This window comes from Anopheles cruzii, chromosome 2, assembly GCF_943734635.1.
Source record: "Anopheles cruzii chromosome 2, idAnoCruzAS_RS32_06, whole genome shotgun sequence".
Classification (NCBI taxonomy): Eukaryota; Metazoa; Arthropoda; class Insecta; order Diptera; family Culicidae; genus Anopheles; species Anopheles cruzii.
The window spans coordinates 55,409,304-55,431,436 of record NC_069144.1 but is presented as its reverse complement, the minus strand read 5'-3'; the positions used below and the strand labels follow the sequence as shown (position 1 = coordinate 55,431,436).

At 51.5% G+C, this 22,133-nt stretch overlaps 1 protein-coding gene across 1 annotated transcript in view; it reads right to left on the bottom strand.

Moving 5' to 3' along the window:
• LOC128267019 (uncharacterized) overlaps nucleotides 1-20,577 on the bottom strand; it is a 35,763-nt gene extending 15,186 nt beyond the window's left edge. The window contains exons 1-4 of the mRNA XM_053003810.1: nucleotides 20,205-20,577; nucleotides 19,437-19,580; nucleotides 19,089-19,187; nucleotides 4,435-4,545 (exon numbers count right to left, since the gene is read on the bottom strand). Of these exons, the coding sequence (XP_052859770.1) occupies nucleotides 4,435-4,545; nucleotides 19,089-19,187; nucleotides 19,437-19,580; nucleotides 20,205-20,577 (727 nt within the window). The remainder of the gene's footprint in view (nucleotides 1-4,434; nucleotides 4,546-19,088; nucleotides 19,188-19,436; nucleotides 19,581-20,204) is intronic.
• Between the last annotated feature and the right edge of the window lie 1,556 nt (nucleotides 20,578-22,133).

Genomic DNA, 22,133 nt, shown 5'->3' with positions numbered 1-22,133 from the left:
GGGCAGCAAGATAGATTATCAACTGTCAATAGAACTCATTCAACGATTTAACAGATTAAAACAATGATTTCCAAAGTTAAATAGTTAAATGGTAATTTGGTAAGATTAAACTTGCGAATCGATTTATTTAATTTACTTAATTTATTTACTTTATCTGTTAAAATGGTCATAGCTGTATTATCATCCAGTTTAACTCCTTTCGTATCGCTTCTTATTATTACTTCTTATATACTTATCGGTATGGCGTCGTTTGTAGCTCTACGAACAGTTCACTTTATTATGCTTTCGCAAACTTTCGCTTAATAACGACCATGTTCGGCACTTTCAACCGAAGACTCGTGTCTGAGATAATTTTAAACGAGTGACATCTTCTCTCCGACATTCACTCTTTCTCTCAAGGTTTCTTGAAGGTATCTCAAGATATCCAGCCTTATCGTAGTGGCACCACTAATGAAAGAATCATTATCATAAATCACCGTTCACAAATATTGCAGAAGAAATGCCACATTTGCTTTGGTGAGGACATTTAACCCAGCGACGGCCAGGGTCATCGCTGATACCGATGTACCCGAAAGGACAGATGTTAAAGGTTGATTAGCCGTTGAAAGGCCACAACGTAAACACTGTCGTTGTGAATGGAACCCGCGCTGCCATTCGGTGAACGTGTGCGACCATTCCGCTCGTTCGTATCAATCTCTTTAGCATAAATCCAACATGATAAAGTGGAAACTTCCGAATGCCAATAAGTGAAAAAGCCCACACCACATCAACTCGTTAGCGTCAGACCGTTCCGAGTGTAAGTTTATGGTACGTCTTCCCGCGCGGACATTATTCGGCAGCGCAATAAAAATGGCGAAAGCACTTTCGAAGTAATGCCATACAACACAAAACGTGCGAACACGGTCTCTCAGGTGCCCAGAACGCCCCTGAGTCGTGGCCGCGTTTAGTGAGCGCAACATTGAGCTGGTTCCGGCCCGAAAGGAATGTTGATTCTGCGAACGGTGAGCTTCCTTGTCGAGAATGCGTGCCTTTCTTCGGGAGCGCTGCATTCACTTTCACGCGCAAAACGATGTCCCGCTCGCAGTTGCACTAGCGAATGCGTTTGTTATCCGTTTTATGTGACCAATTTACGTCCCGACCTCGGCCGATGACAGAGCCAATGGGGGCCGGCCATTTCGAACAGATTTCATTACCGCCGGCCCACAGCTCGAACAGGTTTCGATTCCGAGAAATGATTTGGAAACAATTTTTGTGTTTCCGTTAACGGCTGAGAGTGGGATTTTAGTATGGGGAGTTGACCGGCCCTGTAAATCCTTAAACCTGTTACGCACTTCGAGCCCACGAGCCTTGCTGATCCTGTCCAAAATCGTGGGTTCAATTTTGGAATTTTGTCGCACCTTTCCAAATACCGTTAGCGCGCGAACGCTACGCTACGCACCCCAAAAGAATCCGGCTTCAAGAAGAGGTCCAAGAAAAACGCTTCAATTCCTGCGCTATACATTCGCTCTTCCAAGAAAGCGCACATCAGCGCACGCACCGGTACGGCACCGGGAGTTGAAGTCTTGATTCCGCGGACCCGTCGAGTGTCATCCACTTCAGGGTGTAGCCATTGTCGGGCCGGATCGATTGCGTGGCGCGAAGCTACTCGAGAGTCGTATCCCTTTCCAGTGGAAACCCCCGTCTTCTGAGAGTCCAGCCGGCAGACCGGCTGGGCCGTCCGATGAGGACCGCGGCCCATTGATGCGCCAATCAAACAAACAAACAACAACGGGCCACGTCAGCGTCCTCGAGCAGACGGGAACACGCGCTGTGCGATGATTACAAGCATCAGCATGATTATTGCTATTATGGCCCTTCAACGTTGGGCTACGTTGTTATTATTTTATTAGTCGCCGATCGGTCGTTCCCGTTTCAGCCTCAGCCGCGGGACGCATGTCGTCCGGGACCGCTTTGTTTCGTGAGCTCCAAGAAGATGGCTCGGAAGAGCCCTCGAACGGGCTGATTTGCATTTGAGAGGCGTTGTGGGCTTTATGTTCTCCGGGCAGGTGCGTACTTTCGCCCGGGATCCCCCGATCAAACCTGATTAAGAAATCGACCCAGGAGAATTGGTTCCATCAGGATCACCTACCTACCGGCTGGGCTCCGTTTTACATATGAAAGCCCGCAAAGAAGCCCGCAGTTGATCGGCCTTCGAGATTTGATTCGATTTTCTAGCCCCATTGTGATGTAGATCAACGAACCGGACGAAACAATTGTGAGCCATCTTTCGAACGGGGACGGTAATAAAATTCCAGATCAGTCCGAGGCTTCTAACTCGGACGCCCAGGGCTCCGGGTGGCAAATCAATTTCGGTCACATTTTCAGCTGCCAACCAGCAGCCATGTGGCCGGTGTTTGCTAATGCTTCGACGACGTCTTTCCACATTAATCATGCAAAAACCCAGCGAATGTTTGACGTGTTTGCCAAGCAAACCGGCAACGATCTCCAGCGCCCGACCGGGTGACGTGTTTTGCGTGAGCTAATTTGCTTTACAATAACGTTGGACCCGCCTTGCTGGCTTTCCGCTCCGCTTGCTGAAAAACCAATCTGCTCCGGCCAAAGAAAGGGATCTAATTTACATTTCGTTACGCGGCCAAAGATCGTCGCCGTCCGTGGCGAAGAAAACAACGCCCGAAAAACCGATCGAACTAATTCGATCCGATCGCTCGCCTCGTGTTCGCCGTTACCGCTAATTTATGGTAGGCCTCACGCAGAAAACAGAACAGGCGAAGAGCATCCAAACTATTTACGACCTTTATTGCTGTTTTCGTTATACGGACGCCAATCGCAGCCACAGGGTTCCAGCGTTCGTTTATGAGGAATGAATCAATTTTTGACCGACAGATCCTTCTCAGTGCGAGTGCGCTAAGTGATGGCCAAAAGTTGCGAAAGTCCATCAGATACTCCGAAAAGGGTCAATAAACAACCTCTGGCACGGTTGGCTGGGTGCATGGACATCAGTTGCCATTTGCATAATCCTGCAAATTCGTTTCCCGATGACCAGTTGTTGTTGGTGCAACAAGTCCCAGCGCCAAGTAGGTTCCTAGCGCCAGGCGGATGTCGGTTTCTCGGAAGATTCACGATAATTAGAGAAATCGATGATCCAACACGTCATAAACAAAATTGTTTGCAATCAATAAAACGCTATTCTAAGATTCTAGTTCCAATAATTAATTATTTGTGCAGTTTTCAGTCCATATTATGACTTCGTAAAGTTTGTTGCAGTGTCTCCGTTATCTGCTGAATAATAAAAAGTATTTATGGCAGACATGTTAAGCATTTTATTATGAGAGAAAGAGGGCTAAAGATTCAAGCACGGTGCAACCCAACGCGTGTCGACACATTCGAAATTGTCCACATTCTATGCACTCCACGGCGCGAGCTAAACGTTCTGGTGGCCTTCGCCTAAATGATGCTTCTGGCGGTCAACAGCCACTAACAGAACAAAAGAAGCAAAAAAAAAAATGGCCGAGCACACAGTTAATGACGCATAATGACGGTCAATTTTGGATTGTTCTCGCCATGTCGCCAACTATCTCTCTCTCTGCGTTACGGCTGCTGTCCGTTGCCACATATCCCACCTAACAACCCATTTCGCGACCGCCTGCCGTTAACAGCGGACCGTCCCGTGCATTTATCGCGCTCCTTGCAACACGGTCCGTCGCGGCTACTGACCCGCCTAGATGGGGTCGTGGTCGGGAGCAGCTCGGCTCCAGCTCATATTTCGGGGCCACTCGTGCTCGGCAGTGCATCAAGCTAAATGCCGCTTCCGAAACGGTACAGAACATGCGCGCACAATGTTCTCGAGTGGCTCAGAACGTGTTCCAAGTGCCGGTGCCACCGGTGGCAGCACTCCGAGGCTACCGAAAGGCAAACAACTGGCCACACACGGGCACACGGGCGGTTAGATGGTCAGACTACAAATTGCATCCGTCGCGCCGGTAAGCGAAAAGGGCACGAACCCTGCACCAAGGCTATGTTACACGCCACGGCTTGCGCTGAATGCGGAGCACAGAGTTGTGGAAAAATTCGTACGGTCGGATCGGAAAGCGATCGGAGCAAAAAAAGAAACCTCTCGACCGAGAGTTGTTAAATAATGGTGGCAAGAAACAGGTGCAGGTGCTCAGGAGGATCCTTCTCCGGGTCAGGTGGCCCACCCGAGAGGAGTGACCGCGTAACTGGCAACCGTTTTTCTGGCTCCGAACGGAGCTCGCTCACCCGGACAAGGTCCCGGACACGCTACAGGGCCAGCCAGCCAGCCAGGCTGGCTAAGTAATTGTTTGCTAAATTAAAGTCAAGAGCCGCGAAGTGTAGATCGCTTCCTTGGCCGGTGCCGGTGAGCTACCAGAACGTAGCTCCTTCCTGCTGCCCGTCCGTCCGGGGACGAAAACTTACCGGGAAATCCAATCTCGCGGCTGGGATGAACGATTTGGCCACGGTGGGGCAAAAAGACGAACGGTATTTTCTCCGCACTGGAACCGCTGATGAACGGCGCTAGAGTGCACTCTGCCGAAAGGAAGAAGAAGAACAAGAAAAGCAGAAGGGGGAAGAAAAAGAAAGAAAACGTTAGACGGGTCAAATTGAATTATTTAGTCAAACGGAGGAAAACAACAACGGTGGAAAACCGACGGCCGACGGCGGTGGGGCCGACCTCAAAAGCCAAGCCAAGCAAACAAACAAATGGGAAAAGTGGTTGGAAAATAAAAGTGTGGCACAGGTTTTTTTATTCAGCTCAGTTCGGCCATTAGCACCGTTTACGGGAGCAGGGGCCGCAGTTTGTGGGTCGACGATTGAAAATGTTGAAGTCACCCAGATCGCCACGGAAAACCGCCGCGGACCGCCCGAGAACAAACAAAGTCGACAAAACAACCGCCAGCGAATGGAGGGCGCGCTTTGGCAAGATGCGAGCTGGACGACAACTTTGCTTTTGGGTTACTCAATACCTTGAAGTCGCAGAAGTGACGGTCAAATGTTGGAAAAACGGTCTTTCAAAAGCGACATATTTGAAGGAGGCTTCAACATAATTTTGAACTCTTCAATAATGTTGCTACTCAACGGGCCCTTAACGCTCATCAGCGAACCTTTTTGACATAGCTGAGGTCACTGTTCCTGTGAAGCTCCAGTTGATATCGGCACCATTCGCCAGGAGCACTGCTTCTGAATCCATGTAGCATTTGCGACCGTTTGCGTTCCACAAACGAAGAGAATATTGGGTTATTAGCAAACATGTTTGTCAAACCCATTCGTTGACTTTCCCTTTCCGGAGGTCGCCCAATATCCCATCTAAAAGCCACCCGAAACTGTTGCCGTTGACGCGGCCCTAAACCCGGAAGCAGCCGTTGAGAGCTCGTTTGGCTGATGAAAAGAAATGAGATGCAGATACGTGTTTCCATTTTTTCCCATCCCATTTCATCCTCTCTCCCAATGGCCCCGGGCTGTGGGTGAGTCACAGATGGGCTCTTCAAACTCATCAGGAAAAGACAGACAGACAGAGGGCGAGGAAGAGAGAAACGATTGAAGTGCATGACAATCGAGCTACCGGGTCCGTTAGCATCAGAATGGTACGTTACTGGATTCCACTCCCCCGGGGGGGACCTAGCCGCTTGGCCACCCCGTTCGGTGGGAACCGATTTTCCCACACAAATTTGTTGCAAAAGGGCCAACAGGAAGGGAGCGCCAGCCGCCGGGTGGTGGGGTTTGAAAAGTGGAAGTTAAATCAACAGAAATGATGAGCAGAATAAAATGTTCAATGTAAACTAGCCGCTTGCGTTCCTGCGGCCGACGTCGCGTGGCGGGGCTGGCGGGAGTTATGCTTTGTGAGGATCAACCCACGATCTCGCCACGGTGGGCCGCCTAACGCGAAGCAGATCGCGCTGCGCTGCAACGGTTCAGCATATTCCGTTCCGTCCGGGAATCTTCCCGAACGGTTCCGTGGACCGATTTTAACTCGAGCCGTTTCGCCGGAGGCCACACCATCCGGTCGGGGATTTCGATGCGCTTCACGGTGCATTTGGCGCCGGCGAAGGCGACGAACCCCCGGCGTGCGGAGCGTGAAGCGACCGGAAAGCGAGAAGTTCTCAGCCGCGCCACACGGTACGGGGTTCGGGTGAGATTATTGTTTGCATACCCGGTTCAGCCACAGCCCATCTCTGTCCATTCCCCACCGTCGGGTCTGGCGATCGATGGCGGCTTCATTTTCGCAAATCATCGGCCTTTGACCTCCGATCGAGTCGAACCCCCGGGCCACCGCGGGTTTCGTAAAGACCGTTGTGAAAGTGGCCCCAACCATCACTCAAGACGGGGACTCGGATCTCGCATCCGATTGTCAACGGATGTTATGCGAAAAGTCGGCGCAACATACGATCGGCTGCTAAATCGGTGGGTTTGTTTTGGATATTGTTTGAGCTTATGTTTGGTAGCGGAAAATGAAAGTAAAGAAAGGGAAACGCCTAACGGAGACGGATTTTGGAGCAGCACCCCCGGGGGGATTTTAGAGCAATTGGCCACGGGCAGGAATTGGGAGTGCAACTATGACTTTCTACAGTTTATGACTAGACTAGACTTGTGAATATGAATATGAATATGATCATTTGGCTGGTGCTTGGATCATAAAGCCATACCGATTTTATCGAAAATGGTACCATTAGCCAGCATTATTATTCGCCCAACTATCAATTTTCCAAAAGATTTTTTAAAACAAATAACATTCCTCACTTGATCATAGTTTCATTGTTACATTGCGACATTGGATTTGCTTCAACAGTTTCCTCTTTCGCCTTCGTTTGGTTTTGATTTTCTTCGAAATGGATTCAATCAGTTCGACAGTGCAAATTTATGCAAAAGCTACTCACTAAGGTTAACTTTCCAGTTAGTTATACCAAAATTATTTAGTTCTACTTAAAAAAATTGGCACAGAAGAAAGCTAAACATTTTCGTGAAGGCATTCAGAGCGAACAAACCACGAGAAGCAACCTCCATTTTACAAACATAAACACATTCGTAGTCCATCAGTTATGATTGATTAAAAAGTAGGAAATAATTTCATTTGATAATTTAGTACCTTAAAAATATTCAAAGGTATATTACATACTACATTCCAAACGATGATTGTCTTAAATTGTTGTTTTTGATTATTGGCTGATTATTTTGAACAATCTCTCGCTTAATCCACACTGAACCACAACATGAACTACTTATTTTTAATTAAAATCATTCCATCTGAAAGTGTGAACGGATGATCTGAATTGGCGCCGCCCCAGCACAGGAAAGTAATGTTTGTGATTTTACTTTCGCCATCACCTGCAATAATCACAGCAATTCGGAGCTTCTGCTCGCTCAATTTCTATCATTTCGCCGTTTGCTATTAATTTTCAAAACAAACCATAAACTTTCCACCCATTTGCCCGGCCGTCGGCGCTGGTAAACCACCCTGCGGACCTAATCGACGGCCTAATTTTGTCGCCTTTTTCTTGCCACCGGCCAAAAAACACAATCCCATCCGTTGACAGTCGTCGGCCACTTTCATTAAAATCACCCCAATAACGGCTCGACCATAACCTTCAACTTCGCAAACTGCCCAGCGGTTGGGCTTTACATTTCGTACTTCATAAACAATGGCGGCCCAATGGCGGTCCAATCTTCTAAACAGCCCAACGCGGTTCGCGGTGGGTTTTTCGGTGGAAAAATTGGCGGCGCTGGATTAATCAACGAATCTAGGCAAAAGAAAGCGTAGACCAGTGGCTCGAGGGGGCACAAATCTCATTTACTTCCCGCTCGGCGGCCCGGCACTCGGCGGCAACAAGGTTTTGCGCTCGCTTTAATGAACATTGCCAAAGAACCGCTAGGTCCGGCGGGCGATCCGGCGAGGTTCCGGGCACCTTATGAGTTGGCAAACGTTGGCGCACGGAAGATGCTGCACTCGCGGGCGCTTAACATGCGGGCCCGCCGCAGAGCGAAATGGGGAAACATGCGCCGAATTTACGCTTCTCTGCATAATTAAACCGTGTAGGGTTCGCGCCGTAGCTGGCCACTACACAGGCAAACAGAAATACACACACCCAACCAGCCAGCCAGCTAGTGAGTCTTGCGAGAAACCGATTCGAAACTGGGCTAGTCTGGCTGGCCCCAAAACAAAATATCTCTCCCTACCACGCCGATGCTGAGCTGCTTCTGCTTTGGTCTGCTCCGACGAGCGGCAATCGGTTGGCAACGTCGATTTTCGGTGCAACCGCATTCCAGTGGCCGCGGTGGTGGTGAAATTAAATTACCCTCAAATAATAGACCGACCGCGCCGCTTGCATTTTGGGTGACGCTCGTCGATTGCTGCTGACCCAATTTGTCACGACAATACGTCGATGTTTGTTTGTCAAATCCGGTCACCCGCCAAACCAGAGCACGGTACCTTACTGGCGCACCATAATTGTGGCCCTCCCCAGCCCGGTCGTAATTGTCGGGAAATGTAGTTCATTCGATTTCATTTTCAATTCGTCCATCTTAGTTGGGGCCAATTTGGGAGCCGGCCCGACCAAAAACATTCACAACCGCCCGTCGGGGGGAATAATCGTCCGCTGGGCGTTCGAAATCGGTTTCCGTCCTCACTCTCCATCCCGTAACTGTTTAATCATCTGTTGGCCGTTGGCGGTGACTGCGACGCCCCGGACCGGACAAGACCGCGGAACATATGGCCATTCGCAACAACCATTATAAATTCACACTCTAAACGGTGGTTCGGGTAATGAATGTTTTCTCATGACCCGGACCCGGCTTCGAATAGCTCCCTCTTTCTCTCTCGCTCTCTCTCTCTCTCTCTCTCTCTCTGGCGGATGAGTCGGCTTTTTCGGGGCCCGGATTTGCTGACCGAAGGCTCTCGAAGCAATGGCATCTATCGACATGAGAGAGGCACCGAAAAAAAAACCACGCAAATCGATGCCCGAGCATCTGGCAATCGTTATTGCGGCGTTTAGTCTGCAGCCACCGGGCCCGGTATGTTGCGGCGCCAGCATAGGCGTCGGGCCACGGGGCCGAAAAGGGGGCCGAAACTTCCTTTGTTCCCGATCACACAGGTACAGACACAGTGTTTCGAGTGGCTCCTGAAGCAGTGCTCCAAGATCACTCCCGATTCACTCTGAATGATCGCCCCAAGAATCCTCCGGGAACTTCACCTTTTACGGAGTGCGGTTCTGGTTGAGTCTGTGCTGGAGTCACACAAGCAGACACACAATCACTGATCGATTTAATAAACGTGTGAAACATTAAAGTATCAACCGCGGGCCCGGAATCTCGCCCGGAACCACTTACCCGCAACCCGCCTGAGATCCCGTCTGAACTCCCGACTGCTTCTAATGAACATCGGTCTACACGTTTTTGAAGCAAGCCGCGGCCGTTGGGAACCTGATGCGCTTGCGGTCCAGCCCCGGGGTCCCGGTGATTGCCGGTTTTGGAGTGCCACGAACATATCGGCGTCGCCGTCGCCGCCGCCGCCTGATCGACCCAAACCAAACGCGTCTGCAGCTAACAAGGTGAGGCATAATTTAGGTTTTCCCCTGGGGCCCTCTCGTATGGGGTCGGCCCATCAACCAGGTCGGGCGCGAAGACGCGCTTGACGCGCTGCCTGAGAAGTGGCAGTGGTGGCAGTGTAATTGGAGCATATTGTCTCACATCATTAGCGAGCCGACACACGGACCCGGACCGAGCCGGGCCGGGCCCGATTGATTGCTGGGCGAGAAAGCACCTGCCGTGGTCGATCAGGTTCTGCGCGATCGACAGGTTCTTCTTCCGACGACGCCCGACGACGACGGTGAAGCATGATTTATCGATCCCAACTTAGCGTCTAATAAAACTATTTGCTAAGCAATTTGAGCCATTAATGAGCATAACGGGACGCAACGGTGCTCCTGCGGGGCGTTCGTGTTCTGGGGGTCAAGTTCTTTCACCTGCGGTAAAGTGTGCTGTTCGCTGAGGGCTAAAAAGCGAGGACTAACTTGAGGTACTCATCGATTCGCGTAACCATTGCGTCAATTATCTTCCTAGCTTTCCGTGCTGGAACGTACACCGTAAAGGGGAAAATTCGCGCGAAAACTCTGTTTCCTTTTCTTCTGGGGCTTTTTATAGTCTTCACAGAGTAATAAGCAAAATATTGTATTTTGAGCGAAAATAATTGGCAACTTCTGTAAGCTACACAATAAATCATTAAATTGCCTTTTTGGGAAATTATTTGATGCAATCAAAAATGTTATTATAATGACTTTAGAAAAAACTTTTATCGTTTTAGGAAGACTGTTAGGAAGTACTCAACATTCTAGTAAAACCTAAAACCTAGCATATGTACTTCCCTGATTAAACAAACTGCCCCATCGTCACCCTTTTGTTGAGACTTTTGGCTCGATATACTCCGTATAATGTACCTAGAGGAATCTCCGCCCCACTTCGGGCGTCATCGGGTGTCCGTGGGTCATAATTTAAACTCGGCCCACTCGACGCAGGACTAATTAGCCAAGAGGATCACAATTTCCACGCCGCCAGCTAGCGGTGTGCAGGAAGCGGGCGACATGCAGGCGACATGCAAATACAGCCACGGCAAGCATCCATTTCCCCGACGCCCAGGCCCCGTCAATCAGACACGACATCCGCCGCGAAAAGTTCCATTTATCATCGGCACAGTTATGCGCGGGACGCGAGAGGACCTCGGAACTTGATCGCTAGCCTAGCCCAGCCCAGAGAGAGCTGATCGCCATGGGGGCCGCTCCATTTGCATCAGGAGACGTCTGGTCGCAGCAGGAATGCACTCAACCAGCGGGACGGTGTCCAACACTCCCCGTGTGCGTGTGTGTGTGTGTGTGGTGAGCTGTAAAAATCAATTTCTTGTTCGCCCCAGAACACGTACCACGCGATTGTGTTCGCGCATCGCCGAGATAACGCGCATCGGCGCGGATTATTGTGTGTGGAGCGCAGTGTAAACAAGCCGCCCGGTTGGTCCAGCAGGAGCAGGAGCGTGGTCCGGAGCACGGTGCAGTTACGGGGCACTGGTGCACTGGATTATGGGCAATTATCTGCATACGCTACGAGCAACAACGAGCTGTGCGCGGATCGTCTCCGTAGCGGAAGAAAGCGGACCACGTACCAGATGAGGTAACCACGTCACAGGGACCCTAGGACGTTGCGATCGCATTTGTTGCCCCTCTTTATGCTGATCGCCATAAACTGGATTAACACATCGCGATCGTGCGGGATGATCTTGCGCCCTCCCCCAGGACGGCGATCGTTCGATTATCCTCAGCCCTGCGGAGGCTCCCTGTGGCCTATCCGCCGAGGGGGCCAGTAGAGAAAAGGGCCGTCTAATAAAATAGCCACTTTACACGCATCATTTTCCAATAAACAACGCCATCCGCCATCTCCGCGTTCGAGGAGAACCGTTTTGTTCGCTGCCCCTGGATCCTGGAGTTGGGCTGCTCGGTGGGCAATGCCCGGTTTTTGCTACATTTTAATGCCCCAGATGCACCGCTGCGCTCGTATGGATCGCCCTTCAAAAAAAAGGAACGTTACGGTAACCGACCATTGGCACCGGTCAGCCGGTCAACTTCTGCGGGCGGGAGCACCGTGATCGAGGCCATTTACGAGCGCATTAACAACGCAAATCGATCCGCTTTCGGGACGCTCGGACCGCGTGGCTATCTCGTGATCGAGTGATATAAATAGTGTTTGTCTAGGTCGGCCGAGTGGCCGAAAATAATGGCACATTGGCATGCCAGCCGCGTTCGCCGCCGCAACCGATGCGGCGAATGTCGTGTAGTTATGCAGCGGCAGCGGCAGCCCGGGAAGTGGATCGAATTTCAAAGTCAAAGCAGAGACATTGCGTGGGGGTTCAACAACATGGGCCATGCAACGCTGTTGCGGCCATTTTAATGTTGCCGGGAAGCTAGGTGGGTTCGGAGTGGCCACCGCCGCCTACATCAATGCGCCCTGGTGCTACACTTTTAGCACATTAGCCTTCGAAACGCAAATATTTATCCTTGACCGTGGCGGCGGCAGCATAATGTGGATCGATCCCGGCGCGATTGCCGGGCTGTTGGTGTTTTGTTACGCGGTTCAACCAGGCGCGGTTCGAATCGGGCCGCATTGTACGGCCATTGGGTTGGTCTTAGGGTTTGTCTCCTTAAGATTCATGAGCAATTGTTTCCGAAAGTTACAGAAAAGATGTTATATTTAAAAAACTCAACATTACTAAATAGGAAAATTACATTACTAAATAGTTGTTGGAAAATAGGATAATAGTCCAATGTGTAACTTGATTCATTTTATGTTGATTGTTGGAGAAATTCCGAGTACCCAAACCCTGACGAGGCCGAATCACTTTCGGGACGACCTAATTTTATCCTCGACCGAACGGTTGCTATCCTGAACTTAATGTGGCCCTTTAATGAAGAAACGAACATTGCTAATCTGCATACGGGGACCACTAATGGCGTGTAGTGGCGCGGCCGCGCCAACAAATGCACGTTCTACTTCTCAACAACCAGGAAGCGAAAAGGGACACTCTTCGCACTGCTCGGACACGAGCCAAACATGAAGACAAACCCCCACCAGGGGCAACCTGCTTATGTTTGCAACAGTTGATCGTCCGCTGATCGGCAACCGATCGGTGCCGATTGTTGGACTTGCGATTGAAGAAAGGAAAACATTGGCTCGGCTGTGCTGGGCAGTTGGGTCGAGTCATAACGCCCATAAGCTGTTGCGCGAAGTGTGCCGCAAGGTTCCGAGCGTTTGCCTCCTATTTGCTTAACCGTTTCCACTCTCCGTTTGCGGAAGGGTGCAGAAAATCAATGGTGGCCGCAATGTTGCGATCGATTACATCGAAAGCCCCAGCAGTATCGGTTTTCCGAAGAGTCTCGCTTGGCTCGGAAGAAACATGAGAGCAAACAATTGCAGGATGTAATTACGGCACCGCTTAGGGTGCCGTGTGAAAAGTAACAGCACACCTGTGACATACTTCGTGATCGGGATCGGGTGCGCACCCCACTTCGACTTGGCAGGCTTTAGCTTTGGTTCGGCCACCAATCGTGCCACATTCCAAGCGGCTGATGGTGACATTTACGTAAGATAAATAGTCGTAATTTCATTAGAATAACAATTAACCCCAGATCCAGTTTATTTTCTCCAAATTTCTACCTATCACATAAAGTCGCTTTAAAAACGCGCCTATTGTCCGGCTCGTTTCGTTAACCGAATGCGGATTAATGGTGGAGCTCGGGAGCGTCTTTGAAGCTGTTACAAGCTGCCGAAATTATGGCAGCCCGAACTCCCGATTACGGCGATTAACAAACACGCTTTTATTGGACGCCTTGGTAGGGCTACAATTTGTCCCTGCGGCAATAGCCGACCCAGGCAACGACGAGAGAGTTAACGATCCGAGCTGGCGGCGTGCCAGCGTGCAGCTTTACGGCGTGTGTGATTCACACATTAGTGAGAACCCGAACCCAAACTTTCCAACCATTGTTTAATCACAGCCGACGAAGGTGTTGACCAAAACGTCTCAATCTTGTCCCCGAGGCGTTGGTCCTGTGGCGTTGGTACCGCTTCTTGTGGACCGCCCTAGCTCGGGGCCAAATGCCTTCGGACGGTGAAACGGTGCTATTTCCCTGTTTGCCAACCGAAAACATTAACCGAAACCATTTAAACGGCTTCAGTTCGAATCGATTATTTATACATCAACGTGGCGAAATCTGGCAGGGAAATTTATTCCGTGTCCGTGCTCAGGATGAGGGCACGAGATGTGGTGCTAATGACGGGTGCATAACACCGCCGAGTGAGCGCGAGCGCGTGCCGCGGCCTATTCGCCCGGCAAACATGTGATTAGCCGCATCCGGCACGGGGGCCAGCAACTAATTACCATACCGAGTGCACTACATTGCAAACCCTGATCGATGGGTCCGGTCGGTGTAAGTCGTGCCCATTGACAGGGCAGCCGCGCTCGTCAGCAACCAGTGATCCTCGCGATCTTCTTGACAGGTTCAGCTTCCGACTCGCACTCGTCTTCGGCTTGGGCACTTTCGCAAATTGATTGATATCAACGGGCAAGGCCTGTTTAAAGTGAGCCGCTTTCCGCCGCCACACGGCTTAATCACGTAGATCACCAGAGGCTGGGACGGGCCCCCGTGATTGACGTTCAGCGCAGCATAATGGTGGTCTGGCAAAGCCGAGACGGTGAACTTGAAGCCGTAACTGGCCGATTGCAGCTGCGATTCATTCATCGCCACAGACGGAGCTCGCGGTGGGCTCAGCGCATTTCTCACTTCCCGGGCAATTATGGACACGCGATCGATGCGGTCGATCGCGGTCCGTCTCAGGGGCGCGTTCCGGTCGCGCGAACCTCTGGCCACCGACGGCCCCACGCCTAGTGTCCGTCTTCTTGCGTCTAATTTATATGTTTTACAGCCGGTGCGCATCGTAATGCCCACTTAGCGCAAAGCAAACGTCAGCGTTCTAGATCAACACCGATCTGGGTGGCTGCGGTGGTTCGAACCCGTGGTCCAGCACCTCTCGTGAGCTTCTTTCAAACGTCCATCAACACCGACGACGGCAACGGCGGCGATAGGCTTAATAAATTGAATTCATTAGAGCGAAAGAGAGAACGCCGTCCTGATGGTAGGCTCAGAACGCATCGCTCCAGTGAACCCAGAGGGTGCGTGAGCGTCAAGTTCGAAGGCACGGAGAAGAACAACCCGATGACGTCAGCAAAGCGGCAGTGAAATGTCCAAAGGTGGACCCGATAGCGTAATGGAGTAGGTTGGCCACTGCACTGCTTCTGTTGCCCAATGGAACAGTGATCTGTCGGGGCAACCTCCCCAATTGTGACCACAGTGGCCATCGCAGACGGCGCTCAATTATCCGTGTAGCCCGGTAGTCTGATCGATCGGTGTGATGTTTGAGTAACGTCGGTTGAAACTCGGCCAAGCCCGAATGATTGTGCAAGAAATCGAGTGCGCCTCTCGATCGCGATCGTGGTCAGGTCGCGAATGGCACAGTCATGAAGTCATCCACGCCGGCAGTAAAGCGTCCCATTAAAGGCCCGTGTTTATATCACGGGTGTCTTCGATGACAACACAGAACTACAAAACGGCCACTAAACGGCAGGAGGGGCCGCTTTGGGCCGCTTGGGGCCTCCCGTTTGGAAGGCGGCGTAAACTTGGCGCAACTTATCGGCCGAAAGCAATTGACTCTAATTTATGGTTCCAAATTACCCAGCGTCTAACCCCTGTCCTGTCCCCGCGCCAGGGGGGGACAATCTGTCTCACCTTCGGTCGCTTGCCAATCGCACCTCACCGATCGGTAGGCACCGACTGCTCGGAGGTGTTAGATGACAATAAATCTTGCGCTAAAATAAAGCCATCACGGCTGCCGGGCGATTCTTCGCGCGGTATCAGCGTCCACTTATCGGTTCTAATGCAAAGTGCTCGCTATCTGCCGGGACGGGCGTAGAATTTTGCGCGTTAGAAAGGCACCCAGCCCGAGGGCAGGGTGCGAATAAATCTATGATAATAAGAAATGTTACCGGGCACAGAGAACACGCAGCGCAAAAGGCACTCAACTATCTCGACAGCACCTCAGCGCAGGGTCTGGCCTCGCAGGGCGATAGCGTCCTGCGGAGGCCGGCCTCTAATCCCCGAGCCGAGCGTCCGGACCGTGTGGAGCATATCATAATTCATATCCCGCAAGACGATGGTCAAGACATGCCCGAGGTGAATGGGCAGTGCTCCAAGTACCCACTCGATCCTGGTGCGCATCCCAACGGCCCGGCTAGGTCATGGGATGCGCCGGTGCGTATAATGCCTTGTATATTATCTCAATTAATAAATTTTCCAGCCAAGTGACAAGAGGAAATTTATAAAGCTTCACGTCGGACCGGACCGCACCGAGATCCGCTCCGTCTTGCATGTGGCGTGGAATGTGGAAATGCTCACCCTTTGGGTCCGAGGATACCGAGAAGTGTTTCGGACTTTATGAGCCTTCACTTCGGCCTGCTTACATTAGAGTTCCATTCGCCTGCTGTGTGTTTCTTCTTGCACCAGCCTTCGCACATTCGCACACTCGAGCGCCATAAAACCTATGACTCATTAGTCCGAACTGCGATAGCGAGCCGGTGCTGAGCGGAGTCGGACGAAGAGTTGCATCACCGGGCACCGGGCGGAGTGCTTAAAACATTGCCACGGTCCCGTATGGCGATCGAATCTAACGGATCTCCGGAGCGGCGCTACAACTGAAAACCATTAATTTATAGCTGGATTATCGATTGCGAATTGCGAACACGAGGTCAGAGCGAAGCCGCGGGCCCAGATTTGGCCGCGAAAGCTGCGAGTGTAATAAAACTGATAACATAATTAACGCAATCAGTGTTCTCATTGTTCGTTTACGTTCAATCAGAGACCCGTCCGTGGTCGAAAGCATCTTTCCTTTAAGATGGTGCTCCGAAGCTCGCAGATTGCCGGCCAAATTATGATGAGCCTTCGACTTCACCAAAACGCAAACCCGATCCACTGCGTAAGGACTACCGCGCACGCAGCGTACGTAGTCATTAATTACGCTAGCGAGAGGTTGTTTAAATTTGGCCCCTTAAACCTCCCGGTCCAAAGGAAGCGAAGAAAGTGTAAGAACGTTGTCTTATCGGGGGGCCCACAAACCGGTTCCGGAGTTGAGTGAATTAAGCTGTGGCATTAATCCGTCACAGTTTACTTACGCTTCTGTGCGCGCCGTGACCATTGGTGGCCGCACTGGAACAGAGCTCAGCTGTTCTGTGTTCCGGCGAGAAGATAATCCACTTACTCCGGGCTCAGAGTTTCGTTCCGTTCAGAGAGGTAGCGTGCTTTCCGTAAACCCGGTCCACCGTGCGATAAAGCCTCCCCGCGGGGATGTTATGGGGTAATTAATGCCATTTTGGCCAACCATTTCATTTCCCGGTACGGTACGGTGAGCGATTCGTTTCGTCACTTCGACCCAACACCGCTGGGGCCGCTGGGCCTTCCAAAATCGGCTGAGCGGTTTTTGGCGCAGCTGCCCGCAGAGCGGGAAGCCTTCGGCCGGTGGTTTGTGGCGTTAATCCACGGCACGGTTAACGATCCGCGTCGGGCGTCTCCAGCGCCGCGAAGAGAGTAACTTCTTTAACAACCCATTGGCATCGGCATTGTGTTGTGGTAAATGCGCTAGTTAAACGGCACATTTGGTGAGTTAACGCACGTTGGACGGTGGCCACCGTACCGGTCCCGTGTGGTGTATTGTTCCTGTGTAGGCTTCCGCATAAATTGGAGGCAGCTGAGCGCGCTGAACAACTTCTTTAGGCAGTTTCCATTTGGTTAAAGTTCTCATTTTTGCAAACCCAAAATGGTGTGTCTGTCTGTTGGTCTCATATAGCATCGAACTCCGTTGCAAATCCGAGAGCAACCGTAGTGTAAGCAACGATCATTTTATTTGGCTCTAAGCATTAAAAATGTGTTCATTCCCCAAAAATTCAGTAAGTTGATTTTTTGCCTTTTCAAAATGTTGAGTTTCATTCCGAACAATGGGCATTTGCGGGGTTCACTACTTTTGCTTTGTTTTTTGAAGAAAAAGCGGTCAAAGCACATCGTTTGCTTATGGAAGCTTATTATAAATATGCCTCAGCACTGAAAACATGTGAGAGATGCGCGAATTCCGATCTGAAGGATATGATCATCCTGGCGCAACGAAAGATTTGAAGACGATAAATTTTAGAGGTTGTTAGATAGAGACCCAACCGGAACAGAACAAAATATAACAGAAACACTGAATGTTTCCCGAACAGCAGCTTTACATTGTTCAAAAGCCACGTGAAGGATCTGAATGGGTCCGAAAACTCTGTCACGTTATATTACAGGATGACAACGCACCGGTGCATACTGCTTCGGCCATGAACAGTGCAATAAAAAAATCGTCCTCGCTGTATTTATCAGACCTGCAATCGTCAGATTATCACCTTTCGCTTCAATGGGCCTGCCAGTAACAGAGCACCACTTCGCCGAACGAAAAAGTATCGAAAAATAGGTCGACGAATGGTTTTTGATGAAACAAAAAAAATTAGTAGAAAAGACTCGACAATTTGCCTGAGAGACGGTGATTATTTCGCATGAAAATATGTTGACGTTCCCTTGAAAATTATGTGTTTTCGTCATCGAAAAAACCCTGTAATTTCACCATATACACCTGCCAATAGAATCTGGAGCAAAACCGATGAATTCTTCATTGGACAAATTAAAATAAATCATTTTCTGATCGATACAATCATAAAGTACACGTGCTGGGCACGCTTCCTTGGCGCGGCGTAAATTGCACGGCAGCCGCAAGTGCCTATCGGGCTCGAAACCAATTGGAAGTAAATTACCGGGCGTATCAGGCGCCTGATTTAACATCGATTTGCCAGCGCCCGACGAGCGGCGAGGTTCTGCGGGGGGGCTATTTTCGCATCCACTCGGCAGGATGCTACGGTAGCAACATGTGGTGCCTTATGTGATGCCGGCGCCGGCGTAGTTCCAGATCGCGTGCCGTAATGAACCCCGAGCGCGCCGGCGAACGGATGCGCACCGACTGGGCAGCCAAGTGCACCTTGTTTTTCTCCACCCTCAGCAACGGAATGCAGTGACCAACGGGAAGCAACGACCAACGGTGGCGGTGCAGCGCGCTGAACCCTCTCTCGGTGGTGGTTTGTAATTGATTTTCCCGAACCGTTCTGGCGCGTTGCGCTCGGTAAACTTTCAATTGAAAAATCGCTGCAGCCGCGCGATCATAATCACCAGCCGCGCGGTGATGATGCTTTCCCAACGTGGCTCCCGCACCCGCTGGGACCCGAAAACTCACTGGGGCTGAAACTGATTTGACATGAACGTGTGCCGTGCCGTGTCGGGATGGAATTCAAATCGCACCGCCCCGACGGACAACGCCGGCGAAGCAACAATTATGCTGCGGTTTGGTTGGACAGCGAGAATGATTACCATCATTACCGGGCGTTCGACGGCCGGCGGAACGCCCGCGGTTAATTGGGTACCTACCTCTAATATCGTCCACACAGATGCCCAAATCTTCCCGGTACGTGCTCAGGTGGGGCAAACACTGGCACCTGCACTCGATGCCCGCATCCGATGACATATCTGCGAACGGGAGAGGATAAACAAATGAAAATGTGCCACGCAAACAAACGAACCATCTAATGATAGCCCACCCGGGTGCTTCGGATCGAGTAAAACAATTTCCAAACCCCAACCGTGCAGGGGCCGCAACACCTAACGGAATGTTGGACACGCCACAGGTACTAATGAAACTGTCATTTTCTCCAGGCTCCATGGGGTGATCTAGTTTTGCGGTCCGTCTCCGATCCGAATTTCCACGGCGCGACTTACCGATTTCTTTGATGTGCTCGCGGTTGGTTCCGGGCCCACCGTGGCCGTCGCTGGGGCTGCCCGCCGCCCGGTCACCGCCGATCGCCAGTTCCGCCGTGCCGCTCGACAGCCCCACGCACGTGTCCGTATCACATTTTTCCGATTCTGAAAGTAAGGCCGGGCGGAAGTAGACACCATTACAGACGTTTTCCAATTAAACTCATCTCCGGTTTGGCATGCGGTGTGGAAGTTTGTTGTGAAAATTAGTGCCTCCTGATGAAGTTTTATTACTGTGATTATAGCATTTCAGGTGGGTTTTCAGTTCTTCCACTTCAAATAGTTTTAGTTTTATGGAATTTAATTCTCAATGACTAATTCCACATTCAAAAGACGGCACGGCTTTGTGAAGCAGTTGCTGTTGAGTTCGTGTTTATGAAAGTGCCGCCTTTTGCCAAGCAGCATAAATTAATTGACCCCCGACGGCACAGAAATAGATGCGAAATCAATCTACACATTCCACTTCACGCCGATTGCGTAATGGCGGCGTTGCATGTTTGCCGGTTCGCGGAGTCGCGGTCGTGGCTGGATAAAATCAATTTCACGGCCCGTTTTTTCCGGGACACCGGGCACGCAATACGCCAACGGTGACCTCGGTGTGCTAACTAGAACGGATGTGCTCCGGGCCGGGCAACGTTGCGTGCCGATCATCGATCGCATGTGGCGATTAGCGAAATCAAAACGGCCAAACGGAATGCGAGTGGCTTCAGAACTGGGCAGCGGGTCACTTACCGAATGTGTAGAACAGATCGCCCCGGTGCAGACGCGTCAGGTTGGAGATCCTGGCCGAGTCGGACAGCGCGCCCATCCGCTTGAACATCGGGTGCCGCCGGCTGTACTCGTCCAGCGGGCTCCGGACAGGTGTAGCTGTCGCCTCCGTCACCCCCGGACAGCTCCAGCTGGCCACGGCCAGCGCCACGAACAGCAGCCACCAGCAGCCACCGGCCCCGGCCCGCCGGTCCGGGCTGTTGACCGCACACGGAGCCGCGCGGTCCGTTCGTGACGGGGAGGCATCGTAATTATCACGTCCAAGACCTGGGGCCACCAACCGGGCGGCCCTAGGAATCCTCCGCCGGCGGGGTATAATCTGCGACGCCCGTGGCATCGCCTGCCGGTCGTCAGCAACCGCAATCGGCAACCCCGAGCCCGAGCATGGTCGCCGTTGCCGGGCTCCGTCGTCGGCGATGGCGTCCTTTCGCCGGCGCCCGGGTCGATGCGGGGCGCGTTCATTCATCTACTCGAATCCACTCGAATTTCCCATCAGTCGTCGCACGGGCATCGGACGGCGAGGCGAAGGATCTGTGCTGGACCGGACCTGGAGATAGAAGAAGAAGAAACCACCCGAAGCAGCACTTTAATAAGGGGAGGGACACAGGAGCTAGCCGTTCAAAAGGAGCAGAAATTAGCGCTTTGTGTTGCGCTTCTTCCATCGCAACTACTTCATTTCACGCAACGGTTTCGGGCCTGGCGGAGGCCCGGCTAAATGCTGTTTGGGAAGCTAATTTGGGAGGCAACCGAGTGAAGCGCTCGAAACGTGGCCCCGCACCGAGGTCAGCCGCGGGGCCAAGTTCAAACACATTACGGTAGGTTCTGTTGTTGCCGGGCTGGTGATTAATGGACGCAACTGGCAAGCCCGGTTTCGAGCCACCAATTCTTCTTTCGCTCGAGCGATCCTGTGCATCGGTGGCAAGCTGCGCGCTGGCCGCTCCAAGTTAGTCGAATGATTTGGCAACAATTCGGTTCGGGCTCACATTTCCCGTACAACACGCCGTGCCGATGAAGTCGTTAAAGTGGCCGTTCCCTTGGGAACGTTCCTTAACGACACTCGCCGGAGATGATCTCGATCTCGGGCTGATTGCGCTGAGCAAAGGCCGAGTTCCTTAATAAAGTGGTCGATTTGACGCCGATTGGACGCCAGGCGCCCGGCACCTGCGCGTTGTTCAAAAAGACATTAAATTCCCCGTGGACCCGGGAGTCGAGAAAGTCGAACGGACTGGGTGTGGCTCCATTTCCACGGAAGCCTGCCGTGGCCGTTGATCTTGATCAATTTAGACTATGTAAATCATAAATTAGGACTACGGCGAACAGTTGTCGAGCCAGGCGCTCGTTTAGCGGCGATTGATTAATGATCGTGTTCGGGTTGATGCATTGATTAACGGGTGGCTCGCGTCGTTTTGTCCCGGGTCATGTGAATGCTAAAGCTGGCTCGTCATCGACGGCTTCCAATCCAACGGGAACGGTCTGATGTTTGGGCTCGGGGAGTGAGAAGTGGCGCACCCGTTCCCACCAGCTAGCCCGAGGTGAAAGAATAAGAACCACCAGCGAATTAACCTCCCAGCGAGCAGCAACTTTCCTTCTCGACACCCGTGTTTGTTAGTTGTTAGAAAGCGTTTGAAAGGTGACATTTTCCAGCGGTGACCGTCTCGGTAACAACTTTTTGCGCTCAAAGTGTCATGCCGATGCTACTTTTCGCACCGAACCGATCGTTTGTTCGGGTACAATGTTCAATGTGTATTCACATCGATCAGCACAAAAGTGAGGTGGCTTAGGGTGCCTAATTGTGGGAGTGTTAGGTGGCGGATCCATTGACATGTTAATCTAGTAACCAATGTAGTCGTGACATGAACCACGGTCCAGGTGACAGTTGAGCGAATGCCTCAA